This window comes from Bos indicus x Bos taurus, chromosome 22 (genome assembly GCF_003369695.1).
Source record: "Bos indicus x Bos taurus breed Angus x Brahman F1 hybrid chromosome 22, Bos_hybrid_MaternalHap_v2.0, whole genome shotgun sequence".
In the NCBI taxonomy this organism is placed as follows: domain Eukaryota; kingdom Metazoa; phylum Chordata; class Mammalia; order Artiodactyla; family Bovidae; genus Bos; species Bos indicus x Bos taurus.
In genome coordinates this window covers 25,792,006-25,809,592 of record NC_040097.1, presented here as the reverse complement: position 1 = coordinate 25,809,592, position 17,587 = coordinate 25,792,006, and the positions used below count along the sequence as shown (strand labels likewise).

At 45.3% G+C, this 17,587-nt stretch overlaps 1 protein-coding gene across 2 annotated transcripts in view; it reads left to right on the top strand.

Moving 5' to 3' along the window:
* The window catches only part of LRIG1 (leucine rich repeats and immunoglobulin like domains 1), a 115,232-nt gene that overhangs the window by 31,948 nt on the left and 65,697 nt on the right, over positions 1–17,587 (top strand). For both annotated transcript variants that reach the window (XM_027522465.1, XM_027522464.1), the window contains exon 2: positions 7,404–7,475. In XM_027522465.1, coding sequence (XP_027378266.1) covers positions 7,404–7,475 — 72 coding nt within the window. The remainder of the gene's footprint in view (positions 1–7,403; positions 7,476–17,587) is intronic.

Genomic DNA, 17,587 nt, shown 5'->3' with positions numbered 1-17,587 from the left:
TTTGGCCCGAGAACTGTCATTTTGCAACTCTTGGTTCATCATTCCCAAGATGCTTGCCCTGTTAGAGCCTTTGGGTGGAGTTATTTGGTTCAGGGTCTTATCTGACCAGTAGGTTGTGAACTCTTTGAAGTCATGAACTAGATCTTATCCTGATTTGTATTAGAACTTAACCTAGGCGCAATATAGACTATAGACCAACAGTCAATAAATATTTGCCAAACTTGACATCTGCTGGGTGCTATAGGACAAAGACTTAAGCCTGCATTCAAACTAACCACAGGCCTGGGTGAGCTGTGTGAACTGTCAGGCATAGAAGCACACTTAAGACCAGCAGGATCAGTTACACAAGGCTGACTTCTCTCAGATAATGTCTTAAGCATCAGAAGTCGGAGACCCACACTCATTTCTAAAGCTGGTTTTAAGAAGTGAGTGACTCTGGTGTGTGGGTAAAGGCTAGTGTGTAATTACTCTTGTTTTGAGTTGCTTGTAAGCCTCATTTGCATATAGAATTATCTGTTTAACATTTTCAAAAGTCAGAATAACTATGACTCATTACTGACTTTGTCTAATGTTAGTGACCTAAAGCTGTCAAGGTGAGCTGTTAAGTATTGAGTTCTGTCCAGTGATTTTGCATTTGATTATTTGCTGAATGTATTTCTTTTTCTGAGCCTCAGTTTAGGGAATATGTGGTTGATCACCGTACAGAAGAAACACAAGTATAAAACCACCTTCTGCCTGGTAATTCTTGGTGAGGATATCAGAGGAATGATAAATCTAGTTTAAGATACAGTTTTGTCATTCTTAAAATAAACCTTCAATGTGTATGATCAGCCCTTTCACTTACGACTTTTGGTTAATGAGGGGACAGTGTTGTAATAGGAGGGAAAAAAAGGTAAGGGCATCTGATATCCTAGATTTAAAAATAAATTTCCTCCCATAAAACCTTATAATGTCGGCCTGAGGAACACAGTGTGGTGATTTCGTTGGATCTTGATACGTACGACACATAACTGCTCAGAAGGCAAAAATGCAACAGAAAAAGCCTTGAAAGTTTAAGAGATTAAATGACTCTAACAAGTCTGCGTGTTCTTTCTCATTCATACCCCTTGGGAAAAAGACTAATCACTTTTTCCCAGTTAGTCCTAAGCAGATGACTCCTTTTATAATGGATGGCAGGCAGCACCCTGTAAGGTTAAGAGGAGATACACAGCCAAAGCCCACAGGTTGCAGAGAGAGAAGAGGCACCCCTCTAGGCCAGTCCGAGGCACCCCAGTGTGCTCAGCAGATGGGTTGCTTTCCGGCTGCATTCTTGGCTTTAGCTAACATCTGAACTCTTAAAATATGCAAAGTTCTGTTTTGTTCAGGTGCCCAGACAGGGCTGAGTAGTGGGAAATAGACTGGCCTGGAAACCAAACTGAATGGGAAAACCTTCTTTCCCAGAGGATTCCTGTCACAGATTTGTGGCCAGCTTCCTTCCACTTTGGATTATTTTTCTTCATAAAATTGGAAAATACAGCTGTGCATGGCACTCTCCTTCCTGTGAGAGGTTTTGCCTGTAGAGTCAGTGATCTGTGAGCAGTGCCTGTTTTTGAGGGTAAAGTGCTGTTGACATTATCTAGTGATGCTGGGGTTGTCTCCTCACCACAACTTTACTCAGAAGTAAGTGGAACGTTTTATCCCCCAGTTTCCAAGGAATCAATGAATTATTGTTTGCCAGCTTTGAATAGTGTTTGCCAAGTTTGTAATATGTGGTTCTGGTTGTAATCCAGACTGGTGCTGGTCAGATTATGTCAATAGCTGATAAAGCCTATAGAATTACATTCAGAGGGCATTTTTTTATTTAAGAGTGTCTTTCTCATGGATTTAGTTTTCAAAGCCCTCTTCCTCTGCTGGGATTGGTTAAGAACTGTGTGTGCCTGAGGGACAGGGGCTGAGATCCGTGCCCCTCCCCCACCACCTTTGGGCTTCCCTAGCGGCGCAGACAGTAAAGAATCAGCCTGCAGTGCGGGAGACCTGGCTTCAATCTCTGGGTTGAGAAGATCCCCTGGAGGAGGGTGTGGCCACCCAGTCCAGTATTCTTGCCTGGAGAATCCCATGGACAGGGGAGCCTGGCGAGCTATAGTCCATGGGGTCGCAGAGTCAGACACGCCTGAGCCACCCAAGCACAGCTGGTGCCAGATTCCAGTGGATTTAGATTGTTGGGAAATTCAAATTTATTTTTTCAAATTTTTATTGAAGAATAGTTGATTTACAATGTTGTGTTAGTTTCAGGTGTATAGCAAAATGACTGAGTTATACAAATATCCACTCTTTTTTAGATTCTTTTCCCATATAAGTCATTACAGAGTATTGAGTAGAGTTCCCTTGCCAAACAGTAGGTCCTTATTAGTTACCTAGTTTGTATGTAATAGTGTGTATATATCAATCCCAATCTCCCAATTTATACCCCCGCTTTACACTCTGGTAACCAAAAGTTTCTTTTCTACATCTATAACTATTTCTGTTTTGTCAGTTTTCACAGAATAAGAACCAAAAAAAATTAAAATTTGTATCGAAACACAAAAGTCCTGAGTATCCAAAACAATCTTGAAAAAGAAAACCAGAGCTGGAGGAATAACACTCCCTAACCTCAGACTGTGCTACAAAGCTGCAGTGATCACATGTATTTTTCAAATCCAACTTTTTTCCCTCCATGCCATTTCACTTCAAATATTTGTTGATTACTCCTTGATTTCAGTTAATAGAAATTTCAGGGATGACGGAAATGGCTTCTCCCTGCTAGCCACAGGTAGTTGGACACGTGGATAGTGGCTGGTGCCCCTGAGACCCTGAAGTCCTAGTTTTCTGTAATCTTGATTAGTTTAAATATGAATGTCAGGGTCACTTGGCTGGGTGCTGCTGGATAGGAGAGCAGGGGTTTACAGAACAGTGGGGGATTTCTCAGCTATTTGAAGACTTAGCTCTTCTCATTCTGTGAGGTCTGGGTAGGGGTCTTGCCAGGAAAAGGGCTCAGCAAGCAGATTATTGCCGTGCACTGTTGAACCCTTTGCTCTTCAGCTGCAGATAAAACCTGTTTAAAACTTGAGCCGGTCTCTGCGGAGGGGCCTCTGGCATGTTGGGCAAACGGTGGGCCGGACAGTCATCTCTCAGCAGATTAGCAGAAAGAGTATCTACGGCTGGGCTCCATTGTTGGAAGAGTGGTGCACCCTTTGTGCAAGTACAAGGGAAATTTGTGTTATGACAGTGGCTGACAAACTGTTTAATGAAAGCTGCAGTTGGCAGTAACTAAATTCCCTAAGGTTTCTTTCCTCTGCGCTTTGGTCCTGAAAGGTGCAGAAGTGCTTTTGACAGCATCTGTCCTGCTGATAGATGGATTGTTTTGACAGGAGAATCTGAAACCTTCAACCAATAACACACTCAGATGTCGGGCCTAGTAAGGCTGACCATGTTTGCCGAAATAAGTGAGATGCCTTAGACCTGTGTGCCTGTCAGCTGCCACCTGAGAAAAAAAGGTCTCCTAGGTAAAAGTTTTTCACTAATTAACTCTTAAATTGTTATTCAGACCCTTCTCTGCACAGTTCTTGGACCAAAGTATATGGATATCTTTCATCTTGGAGAAATGAACGTTGTCAGGAAGTGTGGCAGTCAAAGAGTTTAAAAAAAATCTTTATATGTTATGCCGGGGTGTGGGTGGGGGATGACCATGTACACAGCAGCATGATTCACAATAACCGAAAGATGGAACCAGCCCTAATATCTATCAGCTTTTATAGGGAGAAACAAAATACGGAAGATACACACACACACACAGGTGAATAATGGAATACTATTCAGCCACAAAAAGGAGCAGGAACGCATGACACGTGTCACAGTATGGGTGCACCTTGAGGACACTGTGCTGAGTGAAATCAGCCAGACACTAAAGGTACTGATGGCTCCACTCGTGTGAAGTACCTCTCAAGTCCAAGTCACACAGACAGCATGTAGAGTGAAGGGAGGTAGCCAGGCCCTGGAGGGAGGGGAGAATGGGAAGTCAGTGTTTAATGGGTGATGAGTTTCAGTTGGAAAAGATGTACAAGTGCTAGGGAGGGAGGGATGGTAGTGATGGTTGTATAACAGTGAGAATGTACTTTATGTCCCTGAACTGTACACGAAGCGTGGTCAAGATGGTACTCTATAGGTTATGTGTATTTTACCACAATAGGAAAATATTTATACTGAGAGTGTCTCTCCCAGAGATGAGCAAACAAGAAAAATGTCTGCGGATTTTACTTCAGATTGTGCTTGTCAGGGAGAAGAAAGTAAATATTTTCCCTGGTTTTTGATAGAGCAGTTGGTAATCACATAAAAATTCAGAGCTCGAGCTTCTCTTGGAAATGAAGGAGACTTGGTCTTCACCCGCCCTTGTTTTAGGAACCAGGTACAAATGGCCCTTTAGGTGGCAGGCAAGTGAGTGGACACGGCTGTGTCAGCCTCATTCCCCGCTTTGTACCAGGATTTATTTTTCAGACTTAAAAGCTCTTTGTCCCAAAGCAGTGTCATTCCAAGGGACCTGAGCCTCAGCTACTGTATTCTCTCTGTGTTGGTGAAAGGTGCTGAGAGCAGAATTACTCTTAGAGGCAGTCTGGGTTGGCGATACGTGGCTTTTCCAGTTGATCGAGAATCGAAAAATCGCTTCATCCAGGCAGACCAAGTGAACGCTTAGATTTCCACTTACAAGTCTCTTGAACTTATTGCTACTTCCTGGAATCTCCGTGTTAAGTACTGATACTGTCTGGCTTCTTGATAAAAGTAGCTTATGGAATCCCCCTTTATCAAGTTGCCTTATCTAAAAAGCAGAATTTGTACAAGGTTTTTTCGTTTTTTTTTTTTTACTTTATTTTATATTGGGGTATAGTTGGTTAACAATGTTGTGTTAGTTGCAGGTAGGTGTACAGCAGAATAATTCATATGTTACAGTTATGCATATACATATATGTATTCTTTTTCAAATTCTTTTACTAGTTAAGTTACTACAGAGTATTGAGTAGAGTTCCCTATGTTATACAGTAGGTCCTTGTTGGCCATCTGTTTTAAATATAACACTAGATACAGCGTTTTTGAAATGTAAATAAATTGTATGTGCTCCTTAAGGGGAAAAAATAGAGACCAAGGAGAGTTGTGATTTTAAATGTCTTTATTCTAAGCCTGAGTTCCTAAAGGATCTGGACTTTTCTGGCTCAGGGATTGAGGGAAGTGATTTCCTTTCAGATTGTTCAGAACAGAGCCACCAGGCCTAGCTTGGGCCCTAGATCCTGTGAACCCCAGCTCCTGCCCTGGCCGCAAGTTATTCATTTTGAAACTAGATCAGAGGTTGAAAAATGGTGATCCTCTGCTTAAATGTGTTCTGCAGATTTATGTTTGCAGAGATGTGGTCCACACACACCGCCAGGTTTTAACATATACATTTAAAGAATTGAAAAGACTGCACATAAAATTTCAGAGCTCAGGCTTCTTGAAAATGAAGGAGACTGGTGTGCACCACCCTTCTTTTGGGAACCAGGTACAAATGGCCCCTTTAGGTGGCAGGCAGGTTGAGTGGGCACTGCTGCGTCAGCCTCACTCCACACCTGGCAGGTGACCGCCTGCGTCCCTTGTTTACCCTTCCAGCTCTTGGCTTTGTGGTTTCTGAGTCTTTCTCTCAAGCCTGCTCTGGCTTAGCAACTCCCCATTACCTGAGATGATATGAATGTCACGGTCATTATCAACTCACACTACCTGTAGAACCAGAAACAAGATCTCTGCCCCACATTGTCATGATAATATGCTCATCATAGGAGGAACTTTTAGTCCACTCAGTCCTTTCTGTGACAGGAAAGAACTCTCTCCATTTGTGGATTTTCTGTTCCAAGTCTAACCTGTTGATTTCTGTGTAAGTATCTCATTGTAAATACTCCCAAGAACAGACAAGCTCACACTTGACTTCAATAGGTGGTTTAAAAATTACCACCTTCAATTTTTATGGTAACATAATCCCTGGACAAATTGCTTTTAATTCAGGCTGTGCCCCGAACACAGATGTACCATTAATTTCAAGGGTGGTTTGACTTTTATTTAGATAAATGTCTTGAGTTGACAGTGAAATGGCTCTCGGCTCTGGCTTAGTATTGATTGGAATGTCTCTGGAGGAAGCTTAAAAGAAAGTTGCCACTTAATGTGATACTGGGCCCCTTAAGAGACTTTGAACTCTCGATTCGTAGTACTTGTTAATTGGCAGTAATGGCAGTGGAATTAATAGCTGAGATGAAAAATGTAGCCAGCTCCTTTGGCACACACAGGATTGGATGTATTTTGGTTGCAGAGAGTGAGGCACAGTGAGGGCCCGTGTGGACCACATCTGTGTGGGTTCTGTTCCTGAAAGATCAAGCTGGTCTGGGTTGAGGGTGTGCTCTGGGAAGCTCAGCAGATCAAACATTGTCCCGCTTGGTCCTTGTCTCCCTCTGAGAATGGGGTCACAGATGGGCTGAAGGGGAGAGGGATGTAATTCTGAGTCATGTGATAGACGCTGTCATCTTGAGAACGCTGCTGGCATGTGAGGCTTTGGTTCACACCAATGTGATTTCCTATGACAGTGCTCCTCTCTCTGGCATGATTATCACTTGAAATATTTGTTCATCGATGGTAGGAATGCCATGTTCATATAAACCTTATGATTAAGATCTTACATTGCTCACTTATTAAATAGTCCTTTCAACTTTAACTATACATGCAAGCGAGTTTTGATCCTGAAGTTTTTGTTTAGACCAAAGTCTCTCAACCTCTGAATGTTACTATTAGCAGTGAAGGCTGGATCTGTCCTTAAGGGCTGTCCTGTCCTTTGGAGGTTGTTTAGCAGCTTCCTTGTCCTCTCCCCACCAGATGCTAGTAGGATCCTCCCCTCCCCGTCCCTTCAGTCATGACAACCAGAAATGTCTACAGACTTTGCCAAATGTCATCCATGGTTGGGGACCACTGATTTTTAGTCAGTGAAGGATCAGACTCCCTTTACTGCTTCTTAATAGTGTTTGATGCCTTAGTAAAACAGTAATTTTTCAAAATGCCATTTGATAGGATGCCAGGCATTTGGACCAGCATGGTGGTCACAGAATCCCTCTGTCCATGGAATTCTCCAGGCAAGAATACTGCCGTGGGTTGCGATTTCCTTCTCCAAGGATCTTCCCGACACAGGGATTGAACCCTGGTCTCCTGCATTGCAGGCAGATTCTTTACTGTCTGAGCCACCAGGGTTACTTAAAATAGTACATGAGATGCAGGCAGTTATGAGTAAGAGGGGTTATTTCTCCTGGGGAGGGATGGGTAGATGATTCCTAAATTTGGGAGTATTGACTGAATTTTTTCTTTGTTTTTTGCTCTCCTCTTTCCAGAAACCTGAGTTACAACAAACTTTCTGAGATTGATCCTGCTGGTTTTGAGGACTTGCCGAATCTACAAGAAGTGTGAGTGCTTTTCCTCAAACTTTGGGGGGTTGGTGGGCAGGATGGCAAGCTCCTGGGGAAGACCCTGTCTTGTGGCAGCGCCACTCTTTCCCTGGATCAGCAGTCTGAACCTTGTTAGAGGGGACATCTGCTGGGCGCTGTTGGAGACAAAAGGTCCTGCCTACTTAGCACTCCTTTGCTGAAGCCCCTCTCTTCTTCCTGGGCAGTCAGTGATGGGTGTGTCCAGCAGATGTGAATTTATTGGAAATCACATGCCCACGGGGGCTGTACAGGCTTGTGGAAAGCCTTGGGGGCCCAGGGGGCTAACACACCTGGCTGGTACTTCCCCCAGTCCCCAGGGCCCTAGAGCAGCCTGCTTTGCTGGGGCAAATCAGCCGGCCCACCCCTTCTCTTTCCCAGGAATGCAAGGTATAGAGAAATGGATAATAAGGCTGATTTTTCTCTCCCGATCTCCAAACAGAACTAGACATTACTGTCTTTCGAACGCCAGGTTTGCTGTCTCTTGCAATGTCCTTTAAGTCAGGCCTCAGTCTTTTCTTTCTCTTTTTAATGTGAGGAATTCTGCTTTTAACGTGAATGTTAGAGTTATTCAGGATTTTAGTTCTACAGGGACTTCAAAGAAAAGTCATGCATACCCACTGCAGAAAATTTGGCAACTGTAGAAATATGTAAAACAAATTAAAATCACCAGTATTATCACCCAAGGCTAAACATTGTGGACACTTAGTGAAAAATATATACTTCTACACAAAATTTTGGAATCAAACTGTATTTATACCATGGTTTTACATCTGTTTCTTACTTCTCCTTACATTTGTGAATACTTTGTCATGTAAATTAAAAGATTTTTACTATCCCATTTCAATTTTTATGTAAAGCTACTTATGCATGGATATTTCATAAATCATTCACCCATTCGCTCCTGTTGTTACTCTATTTTTAGTAGACATTAAGTGCTTTATATATTTTACTTGTTACATGTAACTGATAAAAAAAAATCCTTGTTTATTATTTTTTGATCCTATTGTTGAGGGTTTATCTAAAGGAAATTTAATCAGATGATGCAATTTGTTAAATACTTGTGCTCTCTACCACCATCTCCAGATTCTCCAAAATGCTGTTTATGATTTCCAGGTCTGTTTAAAGAAGGTTCCAACTTCCCAAGTTAAAGGAAGATGAGAGTTGGAAGGGACGCTTGGAAATACTTTGTCCAGGGCCCTTATTTTTCCATAGGGTCATATGATTTGGACTAGTTTGGAAGTGGGTCATTATGCAAGTTTACTTAGTAAAAGACCACAGACTGGGTGACTTAAATAATAGTAACTTATTCTCTCAGGGTTCTGGAGGCTGGAAGTTCAAGATCAAGGTCCTGGCAGGGTTGGTTTCCTCTGGGGCCTCTCTCCTTGACTTGCAGATGGCCACCTTCTTGGCCACCTCTTCCCATGGCCTTTCCTTTCCCTGGTGCCTCTTCTTTGTGTCCAAATGTCCTCCTGTCAAAAGGGCACCAATCATACTGGATTAGAACCCATCCATATGACCTCTTTAAAAACCCTTTCTCCACTTATGATCACAAGCTGAGGTATCGAGGGCTGGAACTTCAGCCTAAGAATTTCGTGGGGGTGTGACAGCCCACCACAGCCACCTGAAATGATAAACCCAGCCCATCAAGGAGCCGGTTTGGGCCATAACCCAGTCCTTTCCCTTGATCCAGGCTGTCTTTAACCACTTGTGGTTACTGTATTCAACTTCTGTAGGTTGAGTCTCAGAGCTTAGTGGTTTCTTTTCGAATTGGACAAAACAAAAATCATGTTATTTCTTAGGGCATCATTCAGGCTTTCATTCACTATTTCCTCAAGTACCTCCTATGTGCCAGGCACTGCTCTGCTGCTGGGGGCACAGGACTGAATAAGGCAGACAGAGAGAGCTAGGGAAGGGTTAGGTAAGAGGCATTTGCCAGTGGTGCAGGATTGAAGGGGCTTCTAAAAAAAAATTAAGCATTCAAGATAAAGGACCTTAATGCAGTATTTGAAAAAAGAAAAATGAATGCCAAATAATAAAATAATACTAATCCATGATGAAAAAATACAGAAAGTTTAAGTAAAGTCTGAATCAGCTTAACTGATTATTTTTCCTTTTGCCCCAGGCTCCTGTCTGGCTTGACAGGGCTCTGTTGCTGATCATATCTTGGTTTGAAAACTTACATACTCTGCTCTGAATGAGTGTTGTTCTGCATTCACTTTCAAATTTTAAAAGTGCTACATTCAGATAGTCTTTACTCTGGCTTCGTAGTTTTCTTGGTAGCCCCCTGAATGCTGTTCCCATTTCCCACAATCCTGGCACCTCAGACAAGCCTCGCCTGTCACAGAACCACATTAAAAAAGGGAAAGACATGTGGGGAACAAGGAAGCCAGGAGACTCACTTGTCATACGTGTTTGGGGGGCCTAGAACAGGGTCAGGGGAGGATTTTCTCCTTTGATTTTAGAGAGGTAATAATGGAGCTGGAGTGCTCAGGGTGGTGACTGACAGGCAGATCAAGAAAATGTGAGTGGTGTGGACAGGATGAGCTGCAAATAGAAGACAAGGCCCTCACAGAAGGACCAGGACGAGGGCCACTGTGCCTGGTGTGCGTGAGGGCGGGGTGTGTGGCCAGGGCCTGGGTCCCAGGGGGCCCTGGGGGTCATGTTATGTTGTGGATCCAGTGTCATCAGCCCCGCCATAGATTGGGGGCACAGTTGATGCTCCCGTGAGCCTTTGCTGTGTTCTCTCCAGCTCTGTCTTGCCATTTGTTTCTTCCCCCAACAGCCATCCAGTTTCAATTGGTTTGGTTCCCTTGACCTGCGGCTTTTAATCCCCCTTTTACTTGGTGCTTTTTTGGAACTTAATCCCCACCCAGATCTAGAACGGAGAGCATCTGACTTGCACCTGTCCTTCACTGGGGATGCCGGTTAGTCTTAAAAATAAATTTCCCGAATCACAACAGCACAGCAATGACAGTAACACCACACTCAGCCTTAGAGGAAGACGGCTTCATTTCATCCTGACACCAGCTCTATGTGATTTAAATTCTTTTCTTTACAGTCATTTTCTCCACTTTACAGAGGAGGAAATGGAAGCTCAGAGAGATTAAATAAACCTGTTCAGTGTCACCTGGTTGGTAAAGCTGAGAAAAGTGTTAGTCACTCAATTGAGTGGAACTGTTTGCAACCCCACGGACTATATCACATCAGTCTCCTCTGTGTATGGAATTCTCCAGGCAGAAGTACTGGAGTGGGTTGCCATCCCCTTCTCCAGGGGATCTTCCCAAATGAGGGATGAAACCTGGGTCTCCCACATTGCAGGTGGATTCTTTACAATCTCAGCTCCAGGAAAGCTGAGAGTTGAACTCAAATCTGTTTGATTTCCAGTTCAGTTCAGTTCAGTTCAGTCACTCAGTCGTGTCTGACTCTTTGCAACCCCATGAATCGCAGCACACCAGGCCTCCCTGTCCATTACCACCTCCCGGAGTTCACCCAAACTCACATGCATCGAGTTGGTGATGCCATCCAGCCATCTCATCCTCTGTCGTCCCCTTCTCCTCCTGCCCCCAATCCCTCCCAGCATCAGGGTCTTTTCCAGTGAGTCAGCTCTTCAAATGAGGTGGCCAAAGTATTGGAGTTTCAACTTCAGCATCAGTCCTTCCAATGAATACCCAGGACTGATCTCCTTTAGGATGGACCGGTTGGACCTCCTTGCAGTCCAAGGGACTCTCAAGAGTCTTCTCCAACACCACAGTTCAAAAGCATCAATTCTTCAGCGCTCAGCTTTCTTCACAGTCCAACTCTCACATCCATACATGACCACTGGAAAAACCATAGCCTTGACTAGATGGACCTTTGTTGGCAAAGTAATATCTCTGTTTTTAATATGCTATCTAGGTTGGTCATAACTTTCCTTCGAAGGAGTAAGTGTCTTTTAATTTCATGGCTGCAGTCACCATCTGCAGTGATTTTGGAGCCCAGAAAAATAAAGTCTGCCACTGTTTCCACTGTTTCCCCATCTATTTGCCATGAAGTGATGGGACCAGATGCCATGATCTTAGTTTTCTGAATGTTGGGAGAAGGCAATGGCACCCCACTCCAGTACTCTTGCCTGGAAAATCCCATGGGCGGAGGAGCCTGGTAGGCTGTAGTCCATGGGGTCGCGAAGAGTAGGACACGACTGAGCGACTTCACTTTCACTTTTCACTTTCATGCGTTGGATAAGGAGATGGCAACCCACTCCAGTGTTCTTGCCTGGAGAATCCCAGGGACAGGGGAGCCTGATGGGCTGCCGTCTGTGGGGTTGCACAGAGTCAGACACGACTGAAGCGACTTAATAGCAGCAGCAGCAGCAGCAGCAAGCCAACTTTTTCACTCTCCTCTTTCACTTTCATCAAGAGGCTTTTTAGTTCCTCTTCACTTTCTGCGCTGTGTATTTAAGCCTGAAGCTGCACTGTCTTCACCCCCCACCCCCTCTTCTTAACCTGCAGCCTTCCACCCAAGATTTTAAAAGGATGGAAAGTCCAGTGTTTCATCTCCTCTGTCACTCTTACTGCATTGGTCTTCTCTATCGAGGTACTTAGTATTTCCTCTGATTCCTCCAGACTCTTTGTCCAAACCCACATCACCTTGTCCAAGCCCACCTTCCCTTCTCCCTTCACATTCTGGCTTTTTTCCTTCTCCTGAGCTCCTGTTGGATTTAGGGACAGGGTGAGACTTCTCGACCCCGTCGTCTACCCTCTCTCTACTGTGTGTGTCTTCTCCTCTTCCTCCAGCTAATGCACTCAGGAAAGTTGACTGTAGCTGGCTATTGTGCTAATAAAAAGCCCTCTGCTCCTTATGGTCATTTCTACATTTTCAGACAGTTGTGGAGCGGAGCCTGGGAACCTGGCTGCAATTGCATAGCTAGTAAATGAGGGAGTGAGGCCTGGAGTCCCTGGTCTCACTCCTATCCCAGACTCTCCGTGGCAGCACAGCCTTCCCGGGCGTGGGAGTTGTAAAGAGAGGGATCACTCCTTGTGAGTACAGTGTCGTGTACTGGGAGGATGTGAGTTTGGTAGCAGGCAAACCTGGCTTGGAGTCCTGCTTCTGCCCCTTACCGGGACTGAGTCCCCGGACAAGGTATTTCCTTCTGTGCTGCCTCTGGAACATGGGCGTAGTGACATGTTATCCAGTTACAAATACAGTAACTATTCATTGGATCTGATTTCCAGAGCATCGTACATGGGCAGGGCTCTATGCTGTGTGTTCAGTCTCTCAGTCATGTCCGACTCTGTGTGGCCCCGTGGACTGTAGTCCGCCAGGCTCCTCTGTCCATGGAATTTTTCAGGCAAGAATACCGGAGTGGTTGCCATTTCCTCCTCCAGGGGATCTTCCTGACCCAAAGATTGAACCCACATCTCCTGCATTGGCAGGCAGTTTCTTCACTACTGAGACACTTGGGAAGCCCAGGGGCACACTGTATATTATTTATCTTCTACTTTGAGAACCCCAGAGCTGCTCTCCACAACCCCCCCACCCCGCCACTGAGCTGGGTGGCTTGTTAAGATACAAATCCTTGGGGGCTGATAGGGGGAACCCTTTACCAGCATGACTACCCCTGGTCCCCAGTGTCATACTGTGGGCTGGATGACACAAATTCCTCAAGGGCCCAGAGCAGTGGAACTTGTCATTGATAAAGATCCAGTCCTTTCCTGAAGGGAATCCTAATACATCGTGCAGGCAGGAAGAGGCAGTGAGGAGCAATGGGTGGGGAGATGGAGAAGCATATTAAAGAAAAGAAAAAAAATCACAGTGGGCACACTGCTTCTAAATTAACTGAGTCTTCCAAGGGCTGTCAGTTCTCCTGAAACCTGCACAGCCACCAGCCACCACTTGAGTCTGGAAACCTCAGCACGAGGGGAACCACAGGCTGGCAAAGCTGTGGTCGGTGGTTTAGCAGTGGTTTTATTTTGGAGGCCGGCAACCGCAGAGCATCGTGGGCCAGTTGGAGAAAGAAAGCAAGCCGGTTGGGGGCCCCCGGAGGACCTGAGGATGTTGGCGCAGCTGCCGCCAGACCACATGGTCGTCACTGCCCGCAGCGCTGAGGAAAGCCCACCAGGGAGAGCCTCCAGCCAGGAGTCCTGGACTGCGAGGCTCCTCTATTAATAAGAGGGGCTATTTATACCGTCCTCCTTCAGAACTGCGCTCGGATCGCGTTACTGCTGCCTGGCCCGGGAATGCCTAACGTGGGTGCTGCCGTGTGCTTTCCAGGGCCGTTGACCTAAAAGGTTCTGAAGGCGCCGAGAAAGGCTGAGCGTTCCTGCCTCTGGGTATTTATGGCTCGCCCTGTGGTGGCCCAGGCTTCTGCTGCCCCTGTGTGTGCGCGTGTGCAGTGTGTTTCAGGGGAGGGTTGAAATCATAAGGGGGTGTCACTTGAGGCACTGCTTTTTGGCTGTGAATCACCACCACCTGTTAAGCATTTACTATATATGTGGCTCTCTCCTGGGCTGTTAGATTTAGTGATTTCAGCCAGATCCTGCCAAAACTCTATGGAGTTGGGGCTTGTCCTTTGCACTTTTGGTGAAGAAAGCTAAGGCGCAGTGAGGTTCAGTGACCCACTGAAGGCCGTTTGATTGGTACGGGATTAGCTCAGGGTTAAATGGACCCGGGTCTGTCTGATTGAAACATTTGAACTGTATCATCTCCTCCTAATAATCCCTGCTCTGCTGTGCGGTAACTTGGTCTCAGTCTCGTCTTTTAACGTGAGGTGATGAATTAGTGCTTTGCTTCAAGGGCTGACATGTTATTCAGTGACACATGGCACGGAAAATCCTCCGCACAGAGCCTGGCACTCAGAGAAGTGTTTGCCTTTATTGTCGTTTCTAAGTGTTGACTTAGAGGAACTGCATTCTGTGTCATGATACTGAAATACCTGTACCTGTCCAGCTGGTATGCAAACTGTAAGTCTTGCCAAAGTCAGTAACGTAGTCTGCCTTATTCTCGAGTAGCTGAAAGCACTGGTAATGGCTATTGATGAAGTGTTCCTAACTCCACAGTGGCTCCTACCTGATGACTTTCTCCCACTTCAGAAACAAAACGAACTGATGTGGCACCCCCAGCCCAACTTTGACCGATATTAATGGCAGCTCACTTTGTGATTGGAAACAACCAGTGTCTAGAAAATTAATGAATCAACTACGTCAGTTGTGGCTCATTCATATCATTCATCGTAGCAAAGGAGCACTTCACCTCTGGTTAAAAGATTTAGGGAGATCCCCAAGATCTATTACTAAGGGGAAACTGGCGCAGAATAGTCTGTGTGAGACACAGGCATCTGCGTGGAAGAAAACCGTGTGTTCATCTGCAGCAGCCTACAGCTGGAGCTTCCTCTTGGAGGCAAACCAGGGGGCGGGGCGGGGGCAGTGGTGGCTTTCAATATATATTCCTGGTGTTCTTTTTTTGAAACAATTTGGAATTTCACTGTGTACTTACATCAGCTATTCAGTAAGTAATTAGAGCCAAACCGTTTTTAAAAAACAGAAAGGGCTATAACTCAAAGTGATCCTGTGGGTTTGTTTTTCATTGTTTGTTGATGCCTGATTTGATTAAGGCAGTCAGTAATAAAAGTTCTCTGAAGCATCCTTTTTAACATTCTGCATCTTGCATGATGTGAAAACTTCCTTTCACCAAGTCCAGTAAATGGAAGTTTCAGAGAGAGAGAGCTGAGGGGGCCCGGAAGGCTGGGAAAGGCCAACATCCAGGTTCTGCCTGGATGGGATGGGGAATAGGGGGATGGGGTGGGATGGGGAATAGGGGGATGGGGAGGCGGTCTATGCAAAGCTCTCCCCCATCCCACCCCATGCCTTTTTCACACCTTTCCCAGCTGCAGGGCTGGGCCATTGTTCACGGTCTGATGCTTCCAGAGCATTTCTTGGTCCTAAATCATCAGGAAAAGTTTCAGTTATAGAAGCCAGATATTTAAGAAGAATTTTTAGGGCCTTTGAATGGAAGCAGATTTGGAGGGAATGAGAAGGGGGGAAAGACTGCACAGCCCTAGATATTCAGAAGATTTCATCAAACACAGTCCTAAATTCTGACAGCATCCCTACACATGGAGACTGTGCCGAATGTCCCGAGGCCCTTCTTTGGCTGGCTCTGGAGGTGGTGCTGTTTTTGACCAGCCTCTATTTCAGGCTGGCAAGTTGGTCGTGTCTCAGCGGGAGTTGGGCCTTTGTTGCCTTCCGAGGTAGTGTTCTGGTTTCAACAAGGGACAGAGCGAGAAGAGAGCCAGTGGTGGAGGAGCTGGTTGAGGTTTACTTGCCCTTCTTTTGAAGTAGAAATGATTGAGAAGTAAGCTAGCCTTGCAGATCTTCTTCTCTGTGTTCCCTCTGACCTTTTCATAAATCCAGCAGCCCTGCTGATCAGAGCCTGCGATTTCTGCCTCATCTTGTTGACTCCGGGCTGCTGATCCAGACCTGAAATGCCCTGTGTACCTTCAGCGCTGTTGGCCACACCTGCACGCTCTGCTTCCAGCATTTTGGTCACGATTTGAGATATGCTAACGATGCCCCCTTTCCTTGTTCAGTTATCATTCCTAGGAGTTGGGTGGAGCAGTTTGTTGTGTGTGCAGCAGGGTGGCCCGAGACCAAACTCAATCAGCCAAAGTTCTCCTGCAGAGAAGTCCTTACTGACAACTGAAAGACAGCTACCATGTTACCATAAGGCTGTAAGCTTGCTGCCTGCTAGCCTTTTCAGCTGTGGCTCTCCTGTGGCTGGCACTTGTACTTTGTTCACCTCTTGTCCAGGCCTCTCTCTCCCTCTCTCTCTGTCACCTTAGGATGGTGACTTACACTTAGAGACCTCACCTGTGAGGTAGAGAACAGTACTAGCGCCTGGTTCTGAACCCAGAGTCTGACAATGCAGTTACATAATGCTGTAGAGTTGCTGCTGCAGCTATAAATAAATGGAAGTAATGGTTAAGAACCTAGACTTCGGGGCTTGACCCCCAGGGCCACTGCCTTTTACTGCTGGTGACCTCAGTTAAATTACTTAACATCTTAGTGATTCAGTTTCCTCATTGGTACAATGGAAATGTTAATGGGGCCTGCCTAGTAGGGCTCTAAGGACAGATTAATATATTGAAAAGCCTTCAAGAGTCAGGCCTGGCATATAATAAGCCCTCAGTAAGTTAGCTGCTGTTATTATTATTATGACACCCCCCCCCCCCCCCACCAAGCATCTGCGTTTTAGAATAAATCTCTAAGAAATGAAGAGTTTGTAAGCAAGCTGCCTTCTTGGCAGCAAGTTCTTGACCTTAGCTTTCCTTGCCCTGGTAAGCTCTGAGGATCTCATCGAGGAATATGTACATTTATGGTACTGTGAAAATTTATTAGTAGAGATTCCGACAGATGGTGAGTTTTCAGCATCCTTGCACCAAGATGGGAAACGGATCACAGCAGGGGTGGACAGATAAAAGGTGAAGCAGAAGCAGTCTGCTTTAGGGGCAGTCAGATAAGAGACTGTTAAAGTAATTAATCGTCTACTTCAGCACACAAACAAGGGCCCTTTAAGTGGAGAAAGGCTTTGCCACGTGGTACAGATCTGCTTTCTCTCCGCCAGATGCTTCAGTCATGAAGCTGTTGAAATAGACATTCTGTGTCCCTCAGCCCAGTAATTGCCAGGCTTCATCTCTAACCAGCTTTGGCACTGAAGAAAGCGAATGGGATAATTCAAGGCCTTTTCCTCCCCCTCCCCATTCATTCTATAAAAGATGGCAGACAACCAGATTATTCTATTCAAGCAAATACTCGCTGTAAACTTGTATGAATACAGCTGTCATTTCAGTGGCCTTGTCCTCAAACCGTAACTGGGTGCTCTGTGTAAGACATATTGTGTAAAAAAACAAGAATAAGATAAACCAGCATTATCCTTTATTCTGCGTCTCAGATACCATTTCTTTCCAGCCCATCCCCCGTCAAAAAGCCTGATCACCGTGCTTTGGCTACCCCAAGGATTTCAGGGCTCACTTTGCAAATCTGATTTTGAAGTCTCTTCCCCAATTTGGAAATACACATCCATGTAAGGAAGGTGGATTCCAGAGCCTCTGGGGATGG